At 45.7% G+C, this 27997-nt stretch overlaps 1 protein-coding gene across 4 annotated transcripts in view; it reads right to left on the bottom strand.

Moving 5' to 3' along the window:
* TMX3 (thioredoxin related transmembrane protein 3) overlaps window positions 1–27997 on the bottom strand; it is a 306294-nt gene that overhangs the window by 124513 nt on the left and 153784 nt on the right. For all 4 annotated transcript variants that reach the window (XM_029590913.1, XM_029590914.1, XM_029590912.1 and 1 more), the window contains exons 8-9: window positions 23912–23989; window positions 12908–12974 (exon numbers count right to left, since the gene is read on the bottom strand). In XM_029590913.1, coding sequence (XP_029446773.1) covers window positions 12908–12974; window positions 23912–23989 — 145 coding nt within the window. The remainder of the gene's footprint in view (window positions 1–12907; window positions 12975–23911; window positions 23990–27997) is intronic.

The raw sequence follows: 27997 nt of genomic DNA, 5'->3' as shown, positions 1-27997 counted from the left end.
AATACTGCGGCCACAAGAATTCAAAATGGAAATTTGCATATAGCAAAAATGATTCTGAAGATAAAATGTTGGCGTAAAGTATGGTTTAGTGGTCAACAATTGAGCATTTTATTTTAAATGTCCACTTTGAAATTCAGGATGGAAAATGGTGGTGGGAGGAACAGGGGCAGCAAGAATATCATGGATATTCCATAAATACCCCTAACATATACACTTAACCAATAAGCCTTCATACTGTTGATGCAACTCATTCATTATTGCTCTCTGCTTTAACAGCGGGGGAAAAAGAGGAAAAGGAGAATTAGTTTCAGACAGCAACCAACAAGGACACTGAATTTTATGGTCTGGGAAAACAAATAAGCATGGGGTAACTTGCTGATGTGACTGTTACTACCCTTAATCAATCAGCTTATTCTTGTGATATAACTCCAACATAGCTCTCTGCTTCAACGCCACGAGATAAGAGATAACAGGAAATTGGACTCAGACAGCAATCAACAGGGTCCTGACTAACGGTTTGGGTAACTAAGTATGGGGGTAACTTGTACCGCACGGCAGGTGCCACCTCCTGATACAACCGTTATATGGGAGACCTGGATGCTGATGCTACCATAAGCTTGCTGGGCAGAGTGGATGGATCATTTAGTCCTTTTCTGCCGTCATTTCTGTTTCTATGTATTTTTGGGAGACATTTGTGACTGATGTTTCAAGGACTTATACATTAAAGTGATTTGATAACAGATCTACAAAAACTAAAGAAAAGTTATAAAGCGTATATTGTGCTAGTCAACAAATGTTGAGGAAAAATATATTTTTGATATAACTCATCTAACATTCCATAATTTCAGAAAATTTTGACATTAAGCAAATTAAATAAAAGATCAAATAGCCTGTTGCAAAAAGAATGTTAATATCAATGGGGAGCTACATCTTTGCAAAGATGCATATAAACAAGATCATAAAAAAAAAAATTAAACATATGGTTTCAAAAGTAATGCCCTTTGATGATAAATGATTAGTGTTAATTTACAGTAATTTTTTTTTTTTTAAGTGGTAGTCCTTTTGTAAGTTCCTTGAAATAGGGTCATTATAACATTCTAATTATATTGCACAAAGCTTTGTTCAAACGATCCATTAAACATATTTAATGAATACATAAACCCTGTGCTGAAATCTAAAGCAAATAAATGAATTGCTCTTGTAGCAGATTTTTATTTGAATTTTATATTTCGCTTTTCAGACACGTTAAAGCAGATTATATTCCGGTACTGTAGGTATTTCCCTATCTTATTATTGATTAATCTGTGCTTCAAGAGAGTACATCAGATTATCGTATCAATCATCAATTTTGCCATATCTAGACACCTACAATAGAGGTGGGGATTGTGAATGCTCAAATCCATAGTGAAATTTTTTTTTTATGATAATGAAGCATTAAGAAAAATGAAGATGTTGCATTTATGGCCAACTTAGCTATGGTTCAAAATATTAAAAATTCAGTTTCGATTTATATTAAATATCCTGAAACCTTTCGACATTTACTTTCAGGTCACCTTATATGTATGTTATACCAATTTTGGTTACAACCATAACATACAATCCTTCAATGCAATTAATGGATGTAGAACTCAGGAGTGAATATCAAGGACTAATAGAAGCACTCAAGACACTTCACTTTAGACTTCCTACTGGAATCAAGCAAGAAGAAACTGCAATCCATGATAGAAAAATAATATCCTTCATGTTTTCAATCACAAACATGAACAAATATGACCAACAAATCTACATGCAAACAATTATGAAACAGATTTTTCAGGAGATAGAAAAGTATCTCTTTGGTCAGTCTTGGACAATGAAGAATAAGATTTTATTATGATCATCATCAACTATGCATCTACTACCAAAGGATCAAAATATGCATAAGAAATGTCAAAATTGCTAATATCCTAGAAGGAGCTATTGAAGGAGTTTTCAATCTGATTTGATCCAAAATCTACTAACATGAAATAGTTTTGGAGGATGTACAGTAGTAAATACTTTTGTGTAAGATCTAAACAAGCAATTTATTAAGTTAAAAGATTTTCCCTCCAGAAGTCATGATTTCTTCTGGATTCCATTCTCTTGGTTAGCCTTCTAGTCACCATAAAGGCAATCTCCATGACAGCATATGGATCTCACAGGCTTCACAGTAGCTTGAAGCACCAGAGAATGTATGTACGTTGTTCTGATGCATACTGTATCTGGAATCTGGGACAAAATGTCATTAGGTTTAAATGTTATCTTTTACTTGTGTGTATGTAATGCTAGCTTCAGTTCACGGAGCATGTTAACTTCACTGACAAGCCAGCAAAATAAAAGTGTTTCTAACAACCCGATTTATGATGCATTTTTCCCTGCAGACATAGAACACTGAAATTCAGATTGGCTAGCAAGCCAACCATAAAGAGGGCTACTTAGTCCTGCTGCTCTGCCTTCCCCCTGCTCTATTTCTTTTTTTTTTTTTTTTTAATAATTTTCTATATATTAACTGACTAACTATAACTTTCTTAATGTATCCCAGATATACTCAATAAGCCTGGTGGGCTGAAGTTATTTTGTCCTTTGTGAAATCCTCAGAACAAAGGTGCCTATGATATCACAGCTAATCTATACTGGAATTGCTACATCTGTTGAGAAGTATTTGCATTTTAAAGCTTACTTCGGAATTAACAATCCATTTCCCCCTTCCAAGCAGCAGTGAGCCTTCCCTCTGAGTTTTAGTGTCGATCTAAAGGTAGCGGGAAGTGGAGGATTCAGTGAGGTCTACCACGTGATAGATTCAGATCCAGGTAATGTGTGTGCTCTGTAACGCATTTTAAGAGGCCTTATTTGAGTGGTGTGAGAAGATACTGACTACAGAGGCTGGGGCCCTCCTCGCTGAATCAAGATTTTGAACCATCCTGGTAAATGTAAACTATAACTCGAACAGTTTGATTTTGGAAGAAATAAGCTGTGTTTATGCATTCACGTGCTGTTTGCTAGAACGGCACTGCTTGTTCTGGCCAATCTAACAATGGTGTTTCTCAGGTAAGGTCACATTGCTGCAAGATGACAGCAGACCTATCTTGTTTTACAGGTTTTCTTCTGACATCTCACTATATGGCAAACCTCCTCTCTGTTAAAAGATAATAAAAGGAAGAAAAAGAACAAAAAAATAGGAGCTATCAATATACCACCTTTGTGAGGAGTGAAAGAAAGAAAACCTATTATCCTCTTTTTTTTTTTCTTATTCCTGTGTGCTCTTTTATGCTTCCACCATGCCTGTGCTGTCTATTGGAAATGGATCAAAAAAGGTGATATGGTCAACTATAGTGCAGAACTGCCTTCCTGTAACAGAAAGGCAAGGTTTGCTATCTTAGTCCTCCAGACTCTGTGAAAATAAGACACTGAACACACAAATCATCTCAAGCCTCTTTCTTCAGATCTAAATGTCAGCTAGAAAGAGCTTTGCTACTGCTTTGGCGAAATACAGCAGGGAATACACTCCAGAGGAGCCAGTAAATAAAATGGATGTTACGACCCTCAGATAATACTTCTAACATAACCCCTTTGAAAGCGAATGCCCTGGTAATTAAAGAAGATTTGATCTTAAGAACTCAAGCTAATGTATACAGAAATCACCAACTGGCAGGACGATTGACTGATTAAGATGGACATCCATCACCACCTTAGGCAGGAACTCAGAGTGCGTATGCAAGACCACCCTGTCATGATAACATTTAATGGAAGGTGGATAAGTCACTAAGGCCTGCAGCTCGCTGACTGCACACTGAAGTGACCACCACCAAAAATATGACCTTCCAGGTCCTATACTTCAGGTCACAGGTACACAGTGGCTCAAAAAGCTTTCATCAGCTGAGCTAACACCACGTTGAGGTTCCAAGACACAGCGGGAGGCCTTAGGGGAGGCTTCAATTGAAGCAGGCCCCACATAAAACATACAACTATAGGCTATACAAAGACGGGCGTACCATCTACACTGTGGTGGTATGCGCCAACCGCACTAAGATGAACTCTGACGGAGTTGGTTTTTAAGCCAGTCTCTAAAAGGTGTAGAAGGTAATCAGGACGTTTTTGTGAGGGGCAGGAGAATGGATCTAAGGCCTTCTGCTCACACCACATGAAAAACCTCCTCCACGTCATTCTATAGGACTTTCTAGTGGAAGGCTTTCTAGAAGCCAACAGGACCCGAGAGACATCCTCAGAAAGATCAAACGGCTGGAGGATTAAGCTTTCAACACCCAGGCTGTGAGTGACAGGGCCTGGAGGTTGGGATGCTGCAGCCTGCCTTGATCTTGCATGATGAGATCCGGGGAAGTCACAAAACTGATCGGATTCTGGATGGACAAGTCCCGCAGGAGTGGAAACCAGACCTGTCTTGGCCATTGAGGTGCTATGAGGATCATAGTCCCCCTGTTCTTGTGAAGCTTCAAGAGAGTCTTCGCCACTAAAGGAATCTGAGGATATGCATACAGAAAACCCTTGCCCCAATGACAGGCTAGGGCATCTGAGGCTGGTTTGCCATCTGACCTGGACAGGATGCAGAACAGGGGCACCTTCCTATTGCAGGGGGAGGCAAGCAGATCTTTGTCCGGGCTCCCCCAGAGGCGGAATATCCAATTCGCTACCCCCTGCTCCAGGGACCACTCGTATGGTCTGAAGGCTTGACTCAGCTTGTCTGCCACCACATTCTCCATCCCAGCCAGGTACATGGCCCTGAGCACTATCCTGTAAGATAGGGCCCACGATCAGATCTGGACTGCTTCCTGGCACAGGAGGTATGATCCCATGCCTCCCTGCTTGTTGACATATCACATGGCTACTTGGTTGTCTGTCTGGATCAGGACAACTTTATTGGATAGCTGATCTCTGAAAGCCCATAGTGGGTACCTGATCATCCGGAGCTCCAGGAAGTTGATTTGACAAGAACATTCCTGAGCGGACCACAGACCCTGGTGCCAAGCCCATCCATGTGAGCAACCCACCACAGGGTTGATGTATTCTTGGTTAACAAAATGTGAGCGTGCCAAGGGAGTGACATGGACGGTCATGGCCAGGTAACCCAACAGCCTCAACATGTGCCAGGCTGATACCCGTTGGTTCTGTTGAACTTCTTCCACAATAGTTTATTTAATTTATTTATTTAAAATCTTTTCTATACATCATTAAGTTAAATACCATCCCAACTGTTAACATGGAGGCACATATATTGTACTAGGTGCCATGAAGATTTGGTAACATTTTATGATCAATAATATTTGGTGAGTGTGATGATTCATGTCCTTTTATATACAGGTACTATTTTAAATTACAGGTATATTATTATAGATTGTATATTTACTCTGTTAACAGTGAGATAAAATAATAAAATGCACATAGTGTGTTAAGTGCTATGTGCGGATGTTCTACCACCTGCTGGTGTGGCAGAAAGGCCTTGGCCTGAGCCGTGTCTAGCAGGGCTCCTATGAAGTCCAACTGAGGTGATGAGCTGATATGAGACTTTGGGATGTTGAGAACGAACCCTAGTGACTCCAATGCCCGAATGGTCTAGCGCATGGATTTAGTGGCCACTGCCTGAGACATGCTCTTGACCAGCCAAGCGTCTAGATACAAGAAAACAGGCACTCCCAAATCTGCAGAGGTGCTCTAACGCCAAGGCTAGGCATTTCTTGAATACTCATGAGGCGTACGCAAACCCAAACAGCAACACTGGAAGTGCTGTCCCCCACCACAAATCGGAGATATTTCCTGTGACCGGGTAACATTTCGATATGGGTGAATGCGTCATTTAGGTTGTGGGAGCATAGACAGTCCTCTTCTTGCAAAAGAGGGATCAAGGTGGCTGTTAAGAGGGAGGAGTGTTCCTCCTGATGTGCTACCAGCCCCCAAAATGGGCACGGAGGGCAATTTGGCGGGACAGCCAATAGATTAAATTGCTACCCCTGGCGTTACACTGGGCCACTGGTTCGCAAAGAACCATAGCCTGCCCCCAGAGGGTCCCTTGTTCTGGGTAAGGGCAAATGGCTTATGCTCCCTACAACCCAGTCAAAACCTCGTCCCCAAAGTTGACTCAGGACCTGACTGGGGCTTTGGAACTCTTTGCTGCCTGAGATGGCCGCAGGATCTCTAATGGTGTGGATGGGATCGAGGTCCGGAGGATAGTTCTTCCTTTGGCGAAAGAAGGACTTCCTGGACCCCACCCTTGACAGCATCCTAGAAGAGGAGCACGGGTTTGGAGTACAGCCTAGAGTTGCTGGAGGGTTTAATGATGTCTCAAAGTTGGACTACAGCATCCCTCACCCTATCTCTGAAGAGATTCTCTCCCATACATGGCATGTCAGCGAGTCTTTCCAGTACCCCTGGTCAGAGATCCAAGGACCACAGCCATGCCATTCTGTGGGCGCCGATTCCTGTTGCAGAGACCCTCACTGCTTCTCGAAAACATTGTAGATCACTTGGATCTCGTGTTTCCCGCCTTCAGACCCTTGTGCACAAGCGACATGTGGGTGTCTGCTGCTGTTGAGGCAACTACTCAGCCACCTTCTGCACCTGCAGATGTCCCGCAGGTATTGCCTCATATAGAGCTGGAAGGCGGCAATTCGAACAATAAGCATGGCGCCTTGGAACAACATCTTCCCAAGAGCATTCATCCCTTTGTTTTCCTTCCCCAGGGGTGCAGAGGAATGGGTCCAAGAGCGCTTGGCCCTCTTAAAGGCGGATTTGACCACTACCAACTGGTGAGGCAGCTGACGCTTAACAAATCTGGCAGGCTTGTGGATGAGGTAAACCCCATCCACCTTCTTAACAGGAGGCACTGTGAGGGCTCTCAAATCCTCAGCGGCAACTCCTTAAAGATTTCATGTACTGGGACTGCCACAATCTCCTTAGGAGGCTCCAAGAACTGAAAGATCAAGCATGTTGTGCCTGACATCCTCTTCAGTTAAAAGATGGAATGGGATGGCCTCTGCCATCACCCTCACAAAACCTGTGAAGGTCAGGTCCTCAGGTGCCAAGGGGCCGAAGCCCAGGAGCACCCGTCCACCACCAGTTGGACTTAATGCTCCAGTTCCTCCTCGAACGATGCAGATGCCAACTCCAACTGGCTGGAAGTAGGGGTGGCTAGATCTTCCTTGGACCAGCGAAGGGGATCGGCGACTGGCACCAAGACCAGTGGAGACCGTTGCGGACCCCAAGCATCGATGGAGGATGGGCGCCACTATCCACACAGGGTTCCACTTCAGTTTTACACCAGAGTTCGTGAAAATAAAATATCAAACTGAAAGAAACCCAACTCCGCAGGGTGGTGGGCGGGTTTCATGAGGACTAACATCCTGCCATCCTTGAAGAACACCTGTTACAGGTAAGCAACTCTGCTTTCTCCAATGACCAGCAGGATGGTAGTCCTCACACATGGGTGAATATGTATTTATTATTTATTTATTTAAAGGCTTTTATATACCGATAACCGCTTGCAGATCGCATCTGTTTACATGGAACAGTATAGTTAAATAATACAGAATAACAGTTACATGGAACAATTGGTAGCATAATATTAAGATATGGTACATAACTATAAACATTGTAATACATAAAAAGTAAATATCATCAGGATTTCAAATGAGGAAAAACAACAATATGTAGCTACAGACTGCTCCCAACTTATGCAGCCTTTAACAGGTGCAAACATGCACAACAAATGCAGCTGCTAAAACCTGGGGAGCAAGCCTGCACCCAAAGAAAGGGCCCAAGGTAGGAACAGTTAGCTTTTTAAGGCTGAAATAGATTATGGAGGGCCGACTTACTGAAATGACTCATGTCGTCCATCTTTGTCCAGACAATAATGAGGTGCGAAAATGTGGAGTGAACTGAAAGTCACCATCTTGCATATGTCTTGCACAGGTACCACACGCAAGTGAGCCACCAAAACTGACATGGCTTGGAACGAATGAGCCTTGACGTGGCCCTCAAGTTGCAGTCCCTTTTGTGTGTAGCAGAAATACAGTCTGCTAGCCAATAAGGTAAGGTCTGTTTGGACACTGCAACCCCCAAACTGCTCCTGTCAAAGGAGTCAGAGTTGAGTGGACATGTGGTGAGGTGCTGCTCATCCAGGTAAAAAGCCAGAGCTCTTTAACAATCCAGAGTGTGCAGGGCGCACTCACCTTGGTGAGCATGTGGACTTGGAAAAAAGGTAGGCAAGACAATGGATTGATTAAGATTGAATTCCATGTCCACCTTTGGGAGGAACTTCGGGGAATGTACGTAAGACCACCTTATGACAAAATTTTGTATAAAGTGGATACAACACTAAAGCCTGAAGCTCACTTGACCCTGTGTGCTGAGGTGACTGCTACCAAGAAGGTACCTATCCAGGATAGGTACTTCATATCGCAAGATCCCAGGGGCTCAAATGATGCCCTCATGAGATGTGCCAAGACCACACTGAGGTCCCAGGAGACTGCTAGCAGCCACGTTGGAGGCTGAAGCTGCAATAAGCCCCACATGAAATGCCCTGCAAGTGGATGGGTGCAAATGGAAGCCCCATCCACCCCCTGATAATCTGCCCCAATGGCACTGAGATGAATCTGAGGATTCATCTCAGTGGTCTTCAAGCCAGCCTCAGAGTCTGAATAGGTAATCCAAAAGTTTTGGTGTGGGACATAAAAACAGGTTCAAACCGTGCCCTTCACACCAAACCGAGAACCTCTTCCACTTGAGATTGTAAGATATCCTCGTGGAAGGTTTCTTGGACTCTAACAGAACCCGAGACATGACGTCCGAAAGGCCAAGGGTTTGTACAGTCACCTGGTCGACATCCAAGCCGTAAGGGATAAGGATCGGAGGTTGGGGAGGTGCATCCTGCCCTGGTCCTGCATGATCAGATCTGGGGCAGTCCCCAGCTAGATTGGAGGGTGGGAGTCCAGTTCCCGCAGAAGTGAGAACCAAATCTGGCACGGCCAAAAAGGAGCAATCAGGATCATGGTGCCTCGGTTCTGCTGGAGTTTTTGAAGTGTCCTTGAGACCAGTAGCAAAGGAGGACATGCGTACAGGAGGTTGGTGCCCCAGTGCCGTGAAAAGGCATCAGACACTGATCCCCTGCCCACTCGGACTAGGGAGCAAAACTGATCCACTTTCCTGTTCTCTGGGGAGGCGAACAGATCTATGTCCGGGGTCCTCCACAGTCGGAGGATACGATTTGCGACCTCCTGATCCAAGGACCATTCGTGTGGTCAGAAGGCTCGACTCAACGAGTCTGCCAGGAGGTGGTCCATCCCCGGAAGATACACAGCTCGGAGAAAGATGCCTCTAGCAAGGGCCTAGGATCAAATCTGCACTACCTCTTGGCAGAGGAGATACTATCCTATCCCCCTTTGCTTGTTCAAATACCACATCTCCACTTGATTGTCTGTTTAAAGTAGGACTATGTCCCCATAGGGCGTAACGGATCACCTGCAGCTCCAGGAAGTTAATCTGGAAATGCTGCTCCTGCACGGACCAATGGCCTTGGGTAGTGAGGTATGCAATGTGGGCTCCCCAACCCGTGTGAGATGCATCTGTGGTGAGGACGAACTGGGGCTGAGGTACCCAGAAAGGCATCCCCTTCTCCAGGCTGGGTAGGGTCTCCCACCATACAAGAGATCGTCGAAGCGGAGTAGTGACTAAGATGCAAGCACGAAGATCCTGGGTGGCTTGGCACCACTGTGAGCACAATGTCCACTGCGCCCTGCATATTTCATGCGAATGGTGTGATGTGAACCGTTGCTGCCATGTGCCCCAAAAGGAGCAGAAACTGGTGTGCCAAAATGTGAGGACAGGAGGAAATTACCCTTGCCAGGGAAGCGAGGGTTATCGCTCAGTCCTGTGGCCTTCCTCTGGCCGTATCGAACCTCGCTCTGATGAAGTCCAACTAGGGATGGCTGGAGATTGGATTTCTGGCAATTGATTATAAATCCCAGGTCCTCCAGAACACGTATCATGGACTGTAGGGAATATAGCGCCCTCTGCCTAGAGTCGCTCTTGATGAGCCAATCGTTGAGGTAGGGAAAGACGTGTATCCCCTTGCCTTCTGAGGTAAGCCCCCAAGACCGCCAGGTATTTTGTGATGTGGGGGCGCTGACACCAGGCCAAAAGGCAGCATCTGATACTGACAAAGCCCCCCTTCTACCATGAATCAAAGATACCTCCGATCTGCGAGAGAAATGGGAATATGGGCATGTGTGTCTGAGATCGAGGGAGCACAACCAGTCCCCAGTTCTGAGGAGAGGGATCAGAGTCCCAAACGAGACCATCTTGAATGTTTCGCTGACAAGAAAACAGTTTAATGCCCTCAGAATTAGAATGAGGCAAAGTCCTCTGGTTTTTTGGGGAAATCAGGAAATACCTGGCGTAGAACCCATCACCCTGCTGGCTTGGCAGTACTGGTTCAATTGCTTGAGCTATTAAAAAGGTAGAGAGCTCTACTCAAAGTAGATGCTGGTTCTCTGAACATCTCCACCTAGGACATGGAGGAGAATGAGGAGTCCATTGGAAATGCAACCTGTACCCCTGCTGCACAATGGAGAGGAACCATTGGTCTGAAGTGACTGAAATCCACTGGTCGGCGAAGAGTTGCAGGCAGCCTCCCACAAGGGGGAGGGGTGTTCGGTATCCCAGGGAAGGGTGTGTTAGCTCAAACCCCCTTGTCACCAGTCAAAACACCGTGGTGAAGTTCTGAGGTGGGGCAGGGGCTGGTCGAGGGGCATGTGGCTGCCATGCCCTTGGGTCTAACTGGTGCCTGCTGGGATCTTGCTCGGGACGCCGGCAGATAATACTTTCATGGTCGGTAGAAAAGGTGCCTTGTGAATTGCCTGGATGGCTTCTTGCCCGAGGACTGGGTGTCAGAGGTGCTGGCTGACAACTGCTCAAGGGTTTCATGATAATCCTTCAGCTGTGCTACTGCCTCCTTAATCTTGTCCCCGAAGAGGCACTCCCCTGTACAGGGGAGGTCTGCCAGACGATCCTGAACTTCGGGACGGAGGTCAGAAGCGTGAAGTCAGGCCTTGTGATGAGCCCCAATGTCGGCTACCGCAACCCTCATTGTGGTTTCAAACATATCATATGCGGAGTAGATGCCATGTTTGTCACACTGTAGGCCCTGTTGAACTACCTTCTTGAAATCGTCCTGAAACTATTGTAGAAGGTGTTCCACCAAATCTTGGATCTGTTTCCAGAGGTTTCTGGAGTACTGGCCCATATAAACTCGGCAGCAGGCAATCCTGGCTGCCAACATTGAGCCTTGGAATACCCGCCATCCAAGAGCATCCAGAGCCTTGTGCTCATGACCCAGGGGAACCGAAGCATGAGTCCAGAACCTCTTTGCCGTCTTCAAGGTCGATTCCACCACTACAGACTGGTGTGGGAGTAGTCTGCATTCAAAACCTATGGTGGCCCAGACGAGGAAGACAGCACTGGTCTTCTGGTTCACTGGTGGGATGGAGATGGGATGTTCCCAAAGTCAGTCAAACTCCTTAAAAATGTTGTGTACTGGCACAGCCACCACTTCTTTAGAAGCATCAATAAATTTTAGGATCTCTAACATTTTATGCCTAGAATCCTGCTCAGTTAAGAGCTGGAAAGGCACTGACTCTGCCATGGCTTTTAAAAATCCAGCAATCATCAGATCCTCTGTGGAGGAAACGGATTCCTCTCCCTCCCAGGAATCATAGGGGGCATCCTCCTCACTTTGGAAGTCCGGAGACACTTGAGGTGGAGCCCCCAATGGAGTCTTAAGCCGAGACCCCGAAGGCCTCTGAAACATTAGTGGGACCAGAGTAGGTACGGAAGGCACTGGTAGAATCCGGGGCCACATTGGCACTGATAGTACCATAGGCATCAGGAGCCCCGGGGGAAATCGTGCGGAAAGCCCCAAAGGCCCCAGGAGGGCTAGAGACAGTCGGAGTGTCACACCTTGAGCGACCCAATTGCACGCACAGGGGCCGCTTTCGCCCGTGCAGGCATCCATCTTCGCTGGCAGCTGCCTCTGGGAGGCAGGGGAGCCGCGGTCAGTCTCCACCGATGTCAGTCTCCGGAGGGGGGCTGCAAGAAGAGTAAGTCGCTTCGTTGCTTTACACTGCCAGTCCTCTCTCCCCTCCTCCCGAAGCAAGGCTGCTTTACATGCCTTGCTTCAGGAGGAGGGGAGAGAGGACTGGCAATCCCGAGCGTAGGAGAACCGTCCACTTCGTTGCTACTTTTTTTTTTCGCTTTTTCGGGGTTTTTTTTTTGCTTTTTCAATTTTTTCCGCTTTTGTTGCTTCGGGAGGAGGGGAGAGGACTGGGACTGCCCCGGAGACCAGCACCCATGGACGCGGCCAGGGCAGGTGAGCGGGGACTGGGGGAAAGTTTGCCACCTACCCTTACCCCTGCCTCTAACGCAGGGGTAAGGGTAGGTGGTAAGTTAGCAGGTTAAACGCGCGGCAAAACGGCAGGTAAAAAAAGCGATAGTCGGGGCGCGCGTTACTGTATGGGAGGGAATAGTTAATTCGATCGTTTACATCTAATATACATGCCGCGGGCGGAAGGGGTTACCCGGTGATTTAAAGAGGCGGTAAGAATGGGTTAAAGGGGATGGTGTATCGCGGGTTGGACTAACGCGGCCGAAAAGTGAGTAGAAAGCAGGTTAGGAGCAGGGTAACCGCGGCCGCACTTTACTGTATTGACCTGAATGTTTGTAGAGATGGGTCTGTTCAGTGCCATCAGATGATGTCACCCATGAAGCATGATTTTAATTTAGCCTGCATGCCGGAGAACATTACATAAAAAAATCAATGCATTTGTTTTACACATATTTTCTGACTCATTCCATTGTGTGAATTTATGTGAATTTGGGGACTTACCATCAAAAATGAAGTAGGTTGAATCTTTGAAAACGAGTACAGCAGGAATCTCATTCAGTTTTACATACTGAAAAATAAAGATAATAATGTTCATATGCCAAATTAAACAAAATAAATATTGGAAGTTAAAAAAAAAAAAGTTCAGTAGCCAACTTTGTTAAAAACAAAAAGTAAGGTGAATCTGCAGAAAAGAAACTATAACATACCAGCTGGGAAATATTTAGACTCCTATACACTCAGCATGTGCACACAGCACAATAGATTTTCAGAAGAAGCTCAGCGATTCTTACTACTAATAAAACTAAGTATTTAAAATTTGTTTACATTTTCTTTAATGGAGCAACAGATATTTTTACGTATGTAAAGGTATTCGTACTCACGCAAAAAGGAAAATTGGTTCTTACCTGCTAATTTCCGTTCCTGTAGTACCACAGAACAGTCCAGACAGCAGAGTTGCTTACCAGTAACAGGTGTTCTCACAGGACAGCAGGATGTTAGTCCTCACATATGGGTGACATCATCAGGATGGAGCCCTATAACGGAACACTTTTGTCAAAGTTTCTAAAACTTTGACTTGGCACACTGAGCATGCCCAGCATGCCATCAACCCTGCATCTAGCAGGGGTGCCCCCCTTCAATCTTGTTTGTAGTAAACGTACGAGCGAAAAACAAAACAACAAATCGCAAGCGAACCCAACTCCGCGGGGTGGCAGGCGGTTTTTGTGAGTACTAACATCCTGCTGCCCTGTGATGACACCCGTTACAGGTAAGCAACTCTGCTTTCTCACAGGACAAGCAGGATGGTAATCCTCACGTATGGGTGAATAGCAAGCTGAGGATGCCCAAGTAATATACCAAAAGCACCTAAAGACGTGCAACAGGCACAACAACAGGGGTGGGTTTGGTTAACAGGGCAGCCTGAAATTCCCAGCGGGCCTCTGGAAGGAAGTTGGGTTATTAAGCTGAGAATAAATTGCGCAGAACAGACTGGCCAAAGATAGAATCTTGTCTGCCAGCCTTGTCCATGCAATAATGAGCTGCAAAGGTATGGGGAGAACTCCATGTAGCAGCCCTGCAGATGTCAACAAGAGGTACAGAACAAAGGTGTGCTACCGACGTTGCCATTGCTCTAATAGAGTGCGCTGTAACGCGTCCCTGGAGCGGAAGGCCTGCTTGCTGGTAGCAGAAAGAAATACAGTCTGCCAGCCAGGAGGCCAGGGTCTGCTTGCCCACCGGGATTCCCAGTTTAGTTCTATCAACGGAGACAAATAGCTGGATGGACTTCCTATGGGTTGCAGTGCATTCCAAATAAAAGGCTAGCGCACGCTTGCAGTCCAAGGAATGCAGAGCTCGCTCATCTGGATGTGAGTGGGGTCTTAGAAAGAAAGTTGGTAGTATAATGGATTGATTTAAATGAAATTTAGATACTACCTTTGGTAAAAATTTAGGATGAGTGCAAAGCACCACATGATCATGGAGAAATTTCGTGTAAGGTAGTGTATGTTACCAGCACCTGTAGCTCACTGACTCTGCGAGCTGACGTTATAGCGAGAAGAAAGAGCACTTTCCAAATGAGATGACGTAGCTCGCAGGAGTGCAGAGGCTCAAACAGATTTCATGAGCCATGCTAACACCACACTGAGGTCCCAAGCAGGGGCCAGAGGATGCAGTGAGGGCTTTAGGTGTAGTAAGCCTCTCAATGAAGCGCGCTACGAGGGGTTGTATTGAGATTGAAACATCCCCTATGCCTTTGTCATAAGTGGCTATGGCACTGACGGACTCAAATGGAAGAAGTTTGGAGACCAGACTCCGACAAGCTCCAGAGGTAGTCTAGGAACTTCGTTGTAGGGCAGGTAAAGGGATCTATTTCCTTTGACGTGCAACACGAGGAAAACCTTTTCCATTTGGAACGATAAGATTTTCTGGTGGAAGGCTTTCGTGAAGCTACGAGGACATGAAAAACATCGTCCGAGAGATTTAGAGATTGTAAAATTAACCTTTCAACACCCAAGCTGTCAGGGACAGGGAGCTGAGGTTCGGGTAACGCAGTTGTCCGTTGTTCTGTGATATCAGACGGATCTGCGCCTAGGCGAATTAGTTGACGGACTGAGAGGTCGCGAAGGACGGGGAGCCACACCTGGTGCAGCCAGTAAGGGGCTATGAGGATCATGAAGCCCTTGTCCTGTCGTAACTTCACGAGAGTCTTGCTTATGAGTGGAAGTGGAGGATAGGCATACAGGAGACCCCTTGACCATGAGAGGGCGAAGGCATCTCTTGGTGGTCTTCTGTGTCTGCAATGTAGTGAGCAGAAGTTCTCCACTTTGCAGCTGTGAATAGACGCAAAGAAGTCTAATACTCTGATACCCCCACTGTTGGAATATTTCTTCCGCCACCGAGGGGTTCAGGGACTACTCATGGGGATGAAACGTGCAACTGAATTTGTCCGCAAGTACATTGTCCACGTCCGCCAGGTAGGTCGCTTTCAGTAGAATGAAATGTCAGAGAGCCCAAGCCCAGATTGGTGCTACTTCCTGACCCAGCAGGTAAGAGCCGGTTCCTCCCTGCTTATTGATCTACCACATACATCACTATCTGGTTGTCTGTTTGGATTAGGATTGTCTTGTTGGATAGACAATCTTTGAAGGTTAAAAGGGCATACCTTATTGCCCTGAGCTTCAGAAAATTTATCTGATTTTGTGATTCTGCTGCAGACCAGGTTCCCTGAGTTTGCAGGTCGTTGTCATGGGCTCCCCAACCAAGAGTGGAAGTATTTCTTGTCAGTGTTATCTGAGGTTCTGGAGATTGGAAAGTTAGTTCTCTGACCAGATTGGACTCCCAAATCCACCAAGCCATTGAGAGACTAAGCTGCCTGGTGACATGTACATTGGATGGTGGGCCTGAGACCATTGGGACTTTAAAGTCCACTGTGTTACTCTCATGGCAAGGCGAACCATTGGTGTAACATGGACAGAGGACGCCATGTGGCCCAACAAGATGAGAAGATGACGAGCCGTTGTAGTTCAGCGAGTCTGCATAGTGTTTGCAAGGATTGCAAGAGTATGAGCGCGGTCCCTTGGAAGAAAAGCTTTTGCTTGAATGGTGTTGAGATCCGCTCCAATGAAGGAGAGGATTTGAGACAGAGATAGATTGGATTTTTGATTACTGACTAGAAATCCCAATGACAGTAGTAGTCATAAGGTCAGATGGAGGGAGTGAAGAACTGCCTCCGCGGACAGGGCCCTCAGTAAGCAGTCGTCTAGATAAGGAAAGACATGAGTGCCCAGCCGCCTCAAGTATGCTGTTACTACTGCCAGGCATTTCGTGAAGACACGAGGTGCTGATGCAAGACTGAACGAAAGCACACGGTACTGGAAGTGCCGGTGTCCAACGAGGAATCAAAAGTATTTTTTGTGAGATGGGGTTATTGCTATATGCATATATGTATCTTATAGATCTAGAGAGCAAAGCCAATCTCCCTGTTGGAGAAGAGGGATTAGGGAGCCTAAGGTTACCATCCTGAACATTTCCTTTCGTAGATGTTTATTCAGGGCACGAAGTTCTAATATGTGCCTCCCGATTGTTTTGGTATTAAGAAATATCGGGAGTAGAAGCCCTTTCCCCTTTGTAGAACAGGAACTTGTTCTATGGCATTGGCTTGAAGGAGGGATTTTATTTCTTCCTGTAGAAGTGGAAAGTGGTCGATTAAATTCCACCCCGGACAAGGTGGAGAGTCCGACGGTACTGAAAGGAAGTTTAGATGGTAACCTTGAGCCACCATCGACAGGACCCACTGATCCATGGTGACCGTGCGCCATATGTTGGTGAAATGGCAGAGGCAGCCACCTACTGGCAAAGATGGCAAAGGAGGAAGTTGACAATTGCTCTCTAGTCGGGAGTCAAAATCCAGAGGTTGTGAAGCTGGTTGCGCTTTCTGAGATCTGGCCTGGCGGGCTTGACCTTTCTGATATGGCCTGGTTAGATGAGCCTAGGTTGGAGGAGGGTAGTATCTATGGGTTTTAAAGGTGGTTTTCTTAGCCTCCCTTCTGAACGGCCGTTTAGAAGTTGAGGGAAAATCAGAGTGTACCACAGAGAGCTGTCGCAATGTCTCATGATGATCCTTGAGTTGTGTGACAGTCTCCTGAATCTTCTCGCCAAATAAGTTATCTCTTGTGCAGGGGAGGTCCATTAACCTCTCCTGAACTTCTGGGCGTAGATCATAAGAACATAAGAAAATGCCATACTGGGTCAGACCAAGGGTCCATCAAGCCCAGCATCCTGTTTCCAACAGTGGCCAATCCAGGCCATAAGAACCTGGCAAGTACCCAAAAACTAAGTCTATTCCATGTTACCATTGCTAATGGCAGTGGCTATTCTCTAAGTGAACTTAATAGCAGGTAATGGACTTCTCCTCCAAGAACTTATCCAATCCTTTTTTAAACACAGCTATACTAACTGCACTAACCACATCCTCTGGCAACAAATTTCAGAGTTTAATTGTGCGTTGAGTAAAAAAGAACTTTCTCCGATTAGTTTTAAATGTGCCCCATGCTAACTTCATGGAGTGCCCTCTAGTCTTTCTACTATCCGAAAGAGTAAATAACCAATTCACATCTACCCGTTCTAGACCTCTCATGATTTTAAACACCTCTATCATATCCCCCCTCAGTCGTCTCTTCTCCAAGCTGAAAAGTCCTAACCTCTTTAGTCTTTCCTCATAGGGGAGTTTTTCCATTCCCCTTATTTTGGTAGCCCTTCTCTGTACCTTCTCCATCGCAATTATATCTTTTTTGAGATGCGGCGACCAGAATTGTACACAGTATTCAAGGTGCGGTCTCACCATGGAGCGATACAGAGGCATTATGACATTTTCCGTTTTATTCACCATTCCCTTTCTAATAATTCCCAACATTCTGTTTGCTTTTTTGACTGCCGCAGCACACTGTACCGACGATTTCAATGTGTTATCCACTATGACACCTAGATCTCTTTCTTGGGTTGTAGCACCTAATATGGAACCCAACATTGTGTAATTATATAATGGGTTATTTTTCAGAGGACTTCAGCCATGCCCACCTCCTGATACTCTGGAAGCAGTGTCGAAAATGTCATTAGCTGCCCAGACTTCATGTTTGCCAGCATTAAGACCTTTGAGAATGGAGTTGAGCTGGCCTTGGAATTGCTCTGGAAGGGATTCAGAGAAATCTTGTAGCTGCTTGTTCTGTGAGAATCCTGGGTTTTGCCTCCCTTCCGGCACATGGAGACAGAAAAATTTTCACAACCACTGGCACATAACCTGGTGTAGCACCTGCAGCCCCTCCGTATTACTATGTACCCAAGCTGATCCGAAAAAACAGTTCCAATCAACTTATGACTACAATATCCCCCGAACAAGCAGAGGAAAGAAGAAACACACTGTCAAAAACAATATAAACTTTAATGCCAGACAAAAAAATCTGTGCATTCTTCAGATAATAAGATGACTCGACAGACAGATCGAACAGACTCTCCAGATCCTGGCGGATCTCTGGACTGATCTGTGGTAATACAGAAACGAAAATTAGCAGATAAGAACCAATTTTCCTTTCACAGTATGTACACATATCAATCCAGACTCCTGGGATGTACCAAAGCTTCTCTAACCTGGGTTGGACTGTGAGAGTCCTGTTCGAAGGATGCCCTCTCCAAAGCCAGCAATTTCCGGATCTTGGCCATTCAATCTATAGTGTCTGGCAAAGGTATGCAAGGACTTCCAAGTCGCTGCACGGCAAATCTCCTATGGAGATTTTATGCCTCATAAAAATGCATGAGATGACCTCCTATCCTTAGGACAGAGGAGTGGGCCAGCCTTGCTTCATTGTGTAGACTTGTTGCCGCCAGGACCCTGGCTGGAGACCTCCCTGCCCGCTCTACAGATACGAAAGGACTGGCTCCAGGACTGCGACTTCCCAGAGGCCTTCTCTGTCCCATAGCCGGCGCTCTGCTGTCGAAAACACCTTTAGCCACGAACATGAGAGCACGCTGGCAATTTGTGAACCTTATTTTCACTCAAAAGCTTTATCAGCTGTTCCAGGTCTTCACTGAAGAGGAGCTTACCCTCTAAAGCTCCTCTAAAGTTGAGCTTTAGAGGAGAGATCAGCCGACCAATTTCTCAACCAAAGGAGTCTCCTGGCAGAGATCGCGGACACCTTTGTCCTGCACGAAGTATGAATAAGGTCATATAGCGCATCTGCGCCATAAGAGACCGTGGCTCGAGATGCTCCATGCGTGGAGTCTTTGAGGGTGACAAACTTCTGTTCCCCTGACGCTGCTGCACCCATCACAAAGATGCTTGAAGCATAAAACTACTGCAAACAGCTGCCTGGATGCCCAGTGCCAACACTTCAAAAATCTTTTGGTGCATTTCAGCTTTTTGTCCTGTAAATCCTTCAGAGCCGCAGCCCCCACCACTGGGATGGTCATTTTCTTGGTAACTGCGGAGACAGAATCATCCACCTTTGGAACCCACGTGAGCTCCAGCATTTCCTCAGGTAACGGATACAGCTTATCCATAGCCCAGCTCACCTTAAGGCCAGTCTTCAGAGTGACCCATTCCCTGACCATCAACTGTTTCATAGACTTGTGAAATGGAAAAGTCTTAGCCGGACCCCATAAGCCCACCATGACCGGATTTACATCCTCGTGGTCTGATTCCTCTTGAGGGGCCAGTATACCCAACTCTGCCAGGACAGCCGGAATCAGGGACCCAGCTCCTCCCTCTTAAATAAAGGCGAAGCACCTTAGGATCGCTCCCATCCATAATGGGAACCTTTTCCAGCTCCTTGACCAGATTCTGTGGACCTCGATCCGGCTCCACGGCCCAGGTGCCATCTCCCGGCGACAAACCTCGTTCAGATTCATCCAAGGAAACCTCCTCAGGTGCCCCTGACATCAAGGGACCACGAACCCTCCGAATCCTGGTGGCCCCTCGAGGACTTTGAAAACTTGGGCTTTTTCCCGGAAAAGAGGGTTCAACTGCTTTGTGCTTGCGAAAGGCCCACCCTGCGGCCTGACGGGCCAGAAAAGCCTTGTGCATTAAAATCACAAATTTAGGCAAAAAAGGAGAGAAAGTCCCAGAATCCTCCTCCAGACAGTCTGAGACCTCCCCTAATTGCCCTCCGTGGGTCCCCTGGGCCTCTTCAGGACTTAAATCAGGTAGTGAAAGTGCCGGTGGAAGATCCCCTCCCCCCGTTGCAGGCTGAGACTTAGTGGCAAAAATCTCCAAAATGGCCGCCATTCCCGCGCTCAGCGGGAAGGGATCATCGGCCTCACGCTGCACAGCTTTCGGCCCTCTGGACCGAAGCTGCAGAGAGGAAGCTGACACAGACCCTCCCGACATGCCTTCCCCTGCTGAGAGGCACTGGGAGCAATGTACGTCTCGAGATAGATGTGTGGAGTTGTGGCTGCAAACAGAGCACCGGGGCTCCTTAGGGCATGTCTGTGTGCTGTGCCAACCACGTGGCAGACAGCCGAATGGGGGAAAAAGATAAAAACACACCTGGAGCTGAGAACGAGAGGAAAAATTCCCCAAAACTGCCTCCCTGCACCACCGGCGCCCAGGAGAAAACAAAGTCAAGGCAAAGCAACATGCTGTCTGAAACTCTTAAAAAAAAATTTTAAACACAACTTTACAACAAAAAACAGCAAGACAAAGACAATAGAAGAAAAAAGTCAGCCTTATCTGAATCTGGTAAAGGCTTTCCCCCCGAACTCCATGAAGTGAGGGAACTGGACCACCAAGCTTTCAACCTCCGGCGTGGCAATCAGAGCAATTTTGGGTCTCCATCCCTCTGCTCATCCGTCCATACAACCAGGAGGGACGGTCCCACCAGGACCTAATCTCCTTGTAGGGGAATCCTCTTGGAAGAAATCCTTTTCCTATCTTTTTTTTTTTTTTTTTTTTTTTTTTAAAGAGGTTCAGAACTGCAGGTTTTTGGATCTCCTCCATCTGCTGGTGACAGAGAAATACTGAGGGTCTACACTGGGTTATGTGCTGGTGGTCGTGAAAATTTCTCTGTCTCTATCTGCTGGAAAGGAGGCAAAACCAGGAGTCTGGACTGATCTGGGTACGTACAGAGAAATACAGTCTGATTTTTCTTACCCATCAGTGGCTTCACAGCGTGCATACTTTTTTTCTCACTCAAAACAGGAGTTAGGTCTTGGGATGGAAAGTACATTTTGGTGTGCACTTTGCACCTGCTTCAGTATTGGGTACTGCTTTGTGCACACTGGGAGGAGTTCCCCATTGCAAAGGAGCTTGTGGTCCATGGGTACAATGTAATTTGCCAGCCTATCAATATTGTTCACCACGTGTGAGCTTTTAACAAGCATCTGCAGATGCCTCTGTGTATATATCCAATTATCTTACGTTATCACGGTGCATTTGTGATTTTAATGCACAAGGTGTTAATTGCGCGTGGTTGCAAGAAGAAATGTTTCCAATTGGCATAAACTAAAGTAACTAATGTTGTGTAGAGGACAAAAACAAGCAGCAACATTGGTTCTAATCAAGCTTAACGTTTTACAGTATTGCAATCTGCTAAGATAAGCTAACATCAATAGAACAGCTGATGCTAGCACAAAATATAAAATCCCAATATTAATAGGTGCACCTCAAGGAAAGCAGAAAGGCCATAGAACTGTTTGGGATTAAGATGTTATCTAAACAGACTGGAAATTCAATTAGTTGAATATGTCTTAACTTTATTTTACTATGACAACTGTAATATTTATTTTATAAAATGTAGGAATTGCCCAGTGGTTTAGTGGCAGTACACACAGGAGGAAACTTGATTTGATTCTCGAATTAGATCTTTCATTCCAGGGCTACCTGGTTGGTAACATTCACAATCCGTGGTGGGGTAAGGAGTCTTAGATATTGTACATTGGTAACACTTAGTGGCTGTGCTGAAGCTTGCAGGGTTCTGGAAACAGCTCTGATAAGTAGCCCTAGCTGGGGATTACTGCTGCATTAGTTGAGTGAGTCAGGAGGAAAAATTATAAAGGGAAAAATTCTCAGATAGTAGCAAAATGATAGGGTCATTCATCAAAATGTGTTATGGCGTTAACGCATGCAATAATGCGTTAACGCGATAATGCTAGCGCATGGCGTGAATGCAAATTTTGGGAAGGGGCAGGATTTATGAAAATGAGGGGCAATATCGTACAGTTATAATGCCGGAAATAAGTACAACTTTTTTCCTGGTGTTACGTCCTTTTCGGGCTTAACATAATTTGTGACAAATTTTGGGAATTGCTTTTGGTGTTTGGGGGGGGGGGGGGGGGGAGGAGAGAGGGAGAGAGAGAGAGAGAAAGAAAGAAGTCTCACAAAGATCAAATTTTGTACCATGTTATCTCGCCCTAGCTTGATGGTACCCTGTTACAGAGTCCATCAAGCTAGGGCGAGAGAACACAGTAGAAATGTCTTCTCTGTGAGACTTTCCTCATTCCAACTGACGTCAAATCTTCACCCAGGTGACTGTGCTGTTTGTATGTCTCACTCTGCACGTAAAACTGGCCCCTAAACCACCACCAACACCTCGAGCTATTAGAAGGCCCTCCTATAGAGATATAAATACTTGACTACTATGAAGGCCTTACAGAAAGTCTCTCACTCTCAGCACAAGATGCGAAATAGGAATTATCACGGGGTGCAAAAGGTTTACCATACTACTGATGCGAAGCGCTATGTTACAGCACAGTGCAGTAATTCTAAAATTTCCATAAACATGCCCCTTTCACTTGGCATGGGCATTATCATGCATTATTATAGCATTTTGATGAATCTAGGAGTGAGTTTTATATTGCCGCATCCCTGCCTCAATCCTGATTGATCTGTCCAATCCAAAGGTGCAAGAGGAAAATTACCTCTCCACTCAAAAAACATAAAGAAAATCCAAACTTTAAAACTGGAGATAAGCAAACAAATTGTACTGTGCTTCAGCAAGGTAATAACTTTCTTTTATGATTTATGAACAATCCAATTTTCTATCCATTCCCCTTCTACTGCTCACCCACTCTGAAATCTAACATATCTCCCTACTTCACCATTATCTCAACTCCTGCAGTGTTTTATTCCCCATACTCATACAAATTTTCTTTAACTATCAACTATATGACAGAACAGACTTTTTTTTTTTTTTATACATGCACTTTCCTGCACCTGTATCAAGAACACAGAATAATTGTCCATATTGGGATAAAGTCCATAGGTATGTTTCACCGCACCAACTTCCAAAGAATAGGTGTGCTTTTGCTTTGAAACTTGGCACAGAAGTTATCCATAAGCTTTTGCACTTGCTTTTAGTGTGGGAATGTTATTTTTTTATGGAAAATAATGCACATAGATTTGAAAATGAGGAATATCTCCTCTAAATGTTACTTCCACTATGGCTTCCTCAACCATACTCTCGCCCCTTCCCTTACCCCTGCGCTATCACCTTAGCTCCTCCTCAGCTACCTCCCTATTTCCCGCCTTTTACTTCCTACATATCTATGCAATTGATAGCAGCCTTGATGGATAAGATGTTTCAGATGTATATAGTGATACACAAGATGTATATAGTTCCTATTGCATTCAGTTCCTATCTGGTACACAGTTCCTTGTACTCAGTTTATTATTGATTTCCATCTCCTTCCTTTATTTCCACCTTTATCTCCTTTCCCACTCCTCTTCCCCCTTTCTCGCCTGCCCAATCTCCCCTCCCCTCGTTTTTTGTAATTTTCCTCCTTTCAATTCATTGTAAACCGGTATGATGTGCCTTACAAATGTCGGTAAAGAAAAGCTCATAAATAAATAAATAAACAAACAAACGTGTGCACATTATTCTAATGCCAAATTGAGAGAAGAACATTTTTAGACATTCAATTTACATGTATAAATAACTATTTGCCCACATAAATGGTTCTGAAAAGCTATAAGTACGGCATACTTGATTTCATAAACCTTTCTGGTTTTAACTAATTTACCTCAGGTAACACATCTTCAGAGGCAGAATAAAAGTATGTATAAACAATAAGCTCTGCGGCAACTTCAATATATTTTTCCTGTGAAAATACAAAAATAAGGAAATTTAAAATGCTACTTATCACACATATTAGAAACAAAATTAAATCTTTTGCATTATAAAACTACTTTCCAATTGTATTTCAGTCTAGTGCAAATTGTGTATACAGTGCCTTGCACAAGTCTTCACACACAAATATTTCACATTCTGCCATCTAAAAACATACAAATCAAAATGCATTAAAGTAGGAATTTATTTCATTGATAAACACAACATACTCTGCATTTTCATCGTGAAACAACCATTATAGAAATACTTCTAAAGTAATCAAGCATTAAAACCTAGAAAGTCTTGATTGCATAAGTCTTCACACCCATTAACTCAATTCTTGGTGAAAGCCCTTTTGCAGCAACAGCAGCAATGAGTACTTAGGATAAATGTCTACCAATGTTGCACAGTGGGATGGTGCATTTTATGCCCATTCTTCTTGGCAGAAGAACTCGAGGTGTTTCAAATAGGTTGGGGATCACCCGTGGACTGCAGTTTTCAAGTCTTGTCACAGATTTTCCATTGGATTCAGGCTTCAGCTTTGACTGGGTCACTTGAAGACAGAGTTGCTTACCTGTAACAGATGTTCTCCAAGGATAGCAGGATGTTAGTCCTCACACATGGGTGACATTATCCAATGGCACCAGGTCTGGAACTTTGATCTCAAAGATTCTAGAATTTTCAAACATACCCTACTGAGCATGTGCAGCTGTAGCTTTCACCCTGCACCCTAGGCAGAATCCCTCAGTCCATGATATAGCTCATATATGGAGAAACCAACTGCCAGGAGAGGTGGGTGGGTTTCGTGAGGACTAACATCATACTGTCCTTGGAGAATACCTGCTACAGGTAAGCAGCTCTGCTTTCTCCAAGAATAAGCAGGATGGTAGTCCTCACACTTGGGTGATTCCCAAACTATAGGCTGTCCGAACAGGACAAAACAGGAAACCGCACAGTGCTGAAAGCACCACCTCTCTTCCTTAGCCTGTGAGGCAGCTGACCTGCACAGGGGTGTAGGCAGGAAAAGAGTTGGGTTCTACAAAGAGAAAACCAAAAAAAGGACAGACACAAAACCTCAATGCATAGCAGAGGTGCCTAAAGCAGGGGAGTGATGCAAATGCCAGCAAGAACCATTCTGCATCATGGAAAACATTACAAGCAGGGTTTTGAATCAGTAAACCCTGACAACGACAGGAGGTCTAGAACCTCTAGAATGCAGAAAAAAGTCTAGAGATGAAAACAAGAGAAGAACTCTTGGACGAAGACCACAGTTTCCTTCGGTGTTACAAGACAACCGAAAAACCAACTGGGGCCCAAGAGCTCTCCAGGAAAAAACCTGCAGTCCACTGGCATCTGAAGGACAGAATGCATCTGCAGAAGTGTACCCCATGTTTGGCTGACAGGCACAATAGGCAGAAAAACCCAAGCAATGCTTAGAAGAATAACCAGCAACTATAGCAGGGTTTGAGACAGACCCTACGTGCCAAAATACTAGACATAGCTGACCATTCAGGACAGCATCAAGAGTTTCAGGGGATGAAAGGCAATCCCTGAATGGAATTGCTAGCCCAAACCCCTAAGCAATGAGATAAGTTAGGCCTGAAGCTCACCCACAGTGCACCCTGTCAAGAGAAGGGCTATCCATTCTGTCTACAGGATAGTTCAGGTGAATAGGAAGGCACTTCAGACAACCCAGTGAAGTGGGAAAAGCTAAAAGCAGTGCTGGCCAGAACTTGGCAAAAATGTAGGGGAAAAACTGGTGAATCTTTCCCTACATATCACGAATGCCCTAGCTTTTCGTCCCCTCCCCTCAACAATCCAACTAGAAGTCAGAAGAAGCAAAGAACACAAGGAGGCAGACCGCTGGACTGCACAGGTAAGAACAAGTCACTAGGTTGTATCTCTCAACCCCAAGCGAATAACTCACTGCTGATTCCAATAGGGAGTTACATACTGAAATAGAGCCCTCAACCTGCTTGGAACAGCTGCAACAAAATGAATCCCCCAGAGAAGAAATCCAGAAACAATCCACCAAGAGACAGGAAGCCGGGATGCCACAAGTGCAAACTCCTGTAGAATAGGATTTCTTCATTGGCCTGGACACCCTAAGGCAGAGCTTTCCAAAGTGTGTGTCGCAACACTTTAGTGTGTCACCTGCAGTGTGCCGGTGTGTAGTGCAAGCCCGGTGCACGTGATGGGGCAGAGCAAGTGGTATACCGGAGAGGTCAGGGGGAGCCAATGAGACCGCCGGTGGACCTCATCCCACTGGCGGCTGAGTAGTGAAGTATCGCTGAGCCGGAGACAGACAGCAGGAAGATTGGCAGGGCTGTGGTGGAGCTCATGTCACCACGGGCTGAAGAAAAAGGTCATGTCTAAACATGCAGGTGCTCCTCCTCCTTCCTACCCATGCGGCCCTGGAAGAAAAATGTTGCCGGAACATTTACAGTTGAGGTGAACTTACTGGCTCTGGCTCACAGTGTCCAGTCGCTCAGCCATGCCCACAAACACATCGGGTCCCAGCAGTTGGACAAAGCGCTCCTCCATGGGCGTGAGCACAATTGGTGGCTCCTCTGCCTGTCTTCTGGATGCACTTGTTGCGGTTTGCCACCTTTAACTGGGCCTTTATGTTTCAGTACCTGTGGACCACCAGCTCCCCAATGCGTCATTTGCCACTACGCCTTGAGATAACCTGGGCGATGGTGCACCAGATCTGGCCCTTGGCTGCCCTCAAGGTCTTGGCCACATGGTTGCTTAGCAGCATGGCATAATGTTACAGCACTCCAGTAATGATCACTCATTGTCCTCCATGCTGAACCTTAATGCCCTCAGACTAGCTCGGCTTGCTGCCTGAAGGGGATGCCACTTCCGCTTCAGGAGAGGTGTCCTCCCTTTCTTCAGTCTCGCTCCCACTCCTTGCTCCCCTCCCTCCCCCCCCCCCCTGCATCTGCCCTACTGACTCACCTCCCTTCTGCCCTATCTGTCTATCCGTAGCCTGGTGTCTTCCTCCCACCGGATTCGCTTGCTTATCCCTCTTCTCCCCTCTCTATCTCTACTCCTGTCCCTGACCTTACTCAAGCTCCTTCCCTTAGCACTCCTCCCCTCGTCCTCCCTCATCCTCTCCTCACGTCTCTCCTCCCTCCCCCTGCCTCTCATGGTCCATCCTCTTCACAGCTCAACATCACCTCGCTTTACCACTCCTCCTTCTGACACAAACAGGACAAACTGACAAATAGTTTCACTCACACAAAGACGACAAAAGACCAAGGAAAGGGAAACAGATGAGAACAGAAGACAAGACAACACACACAGGAAATCAAAATCTATAAGCACCTATTTCCACTAATCCACTCACCAACTCTCCAACACCTGACATACCCTCAAAGAAACAGATGCAGGAAGTATATGTAAACTAGAAAAATAACGTGCCATGCACAAATCGACACGCTGACAACGCAAGACAATTTCCTGTGCGGTGATACATAGGAAATTATACTAGCCCCGCCCATTTTTTGACTGGCGCTATTTCCGCTATATTTATAGCAATTTGATGAATCTAGGCCGTAACTGGAAAAACTACTTACCTGATAATTTCATTTTCCTTAGTGTAGACAGATGGACTCAGGACCAGTGGGTTTATGCTCCTTTGCCAGCAGATGGAGAAGGAGCAAGCTGATGTCACTGTATATATAGCCCTGCAGAGACCCCAGCCTGCCAGTATTCTCTGCCAAAGCAACTGTGTTCAGACTAGGAAAAAACTATTAAAAACAGGAAACCAGAACTGTACTCAACCAACCATAAACACTTAATTCACATAAGATTCTAGGTACCCCAAGCAAGGGACTGGATGAACACTTACCAGTAATCCCTTGGGACCCAGAGCCCCACAGGACGACTACTGACACTCATGGGGCAGCTGCGAGCGGGAAGCAGGGTCTATCAGTCTACACTAAGTGAAACAAAATTATCTGGTAATTTATTTCTCCTTTTCCTAGGATGTAGA

This window comes from Rhinatrema bivittatum, chromosome 2 (genome assembly GCF_901001135.1).
Source record: "Rhinatrema bivittatum chromosome 2, aRhiBiv1.1, whole genome shotgun sequence".
NCBI classification, from domain to species: Eukaryota; Metazoa; Chordata; class Amphibia; order Gymnophiona; family Rhinatrematidae; genus Rhinatrema; species Rhinatrema bivittatum.
Note: the sequence above shows the minus strand (reverse complement) of the source record. Positions and strands in the feature narration are given on the sequence as shown.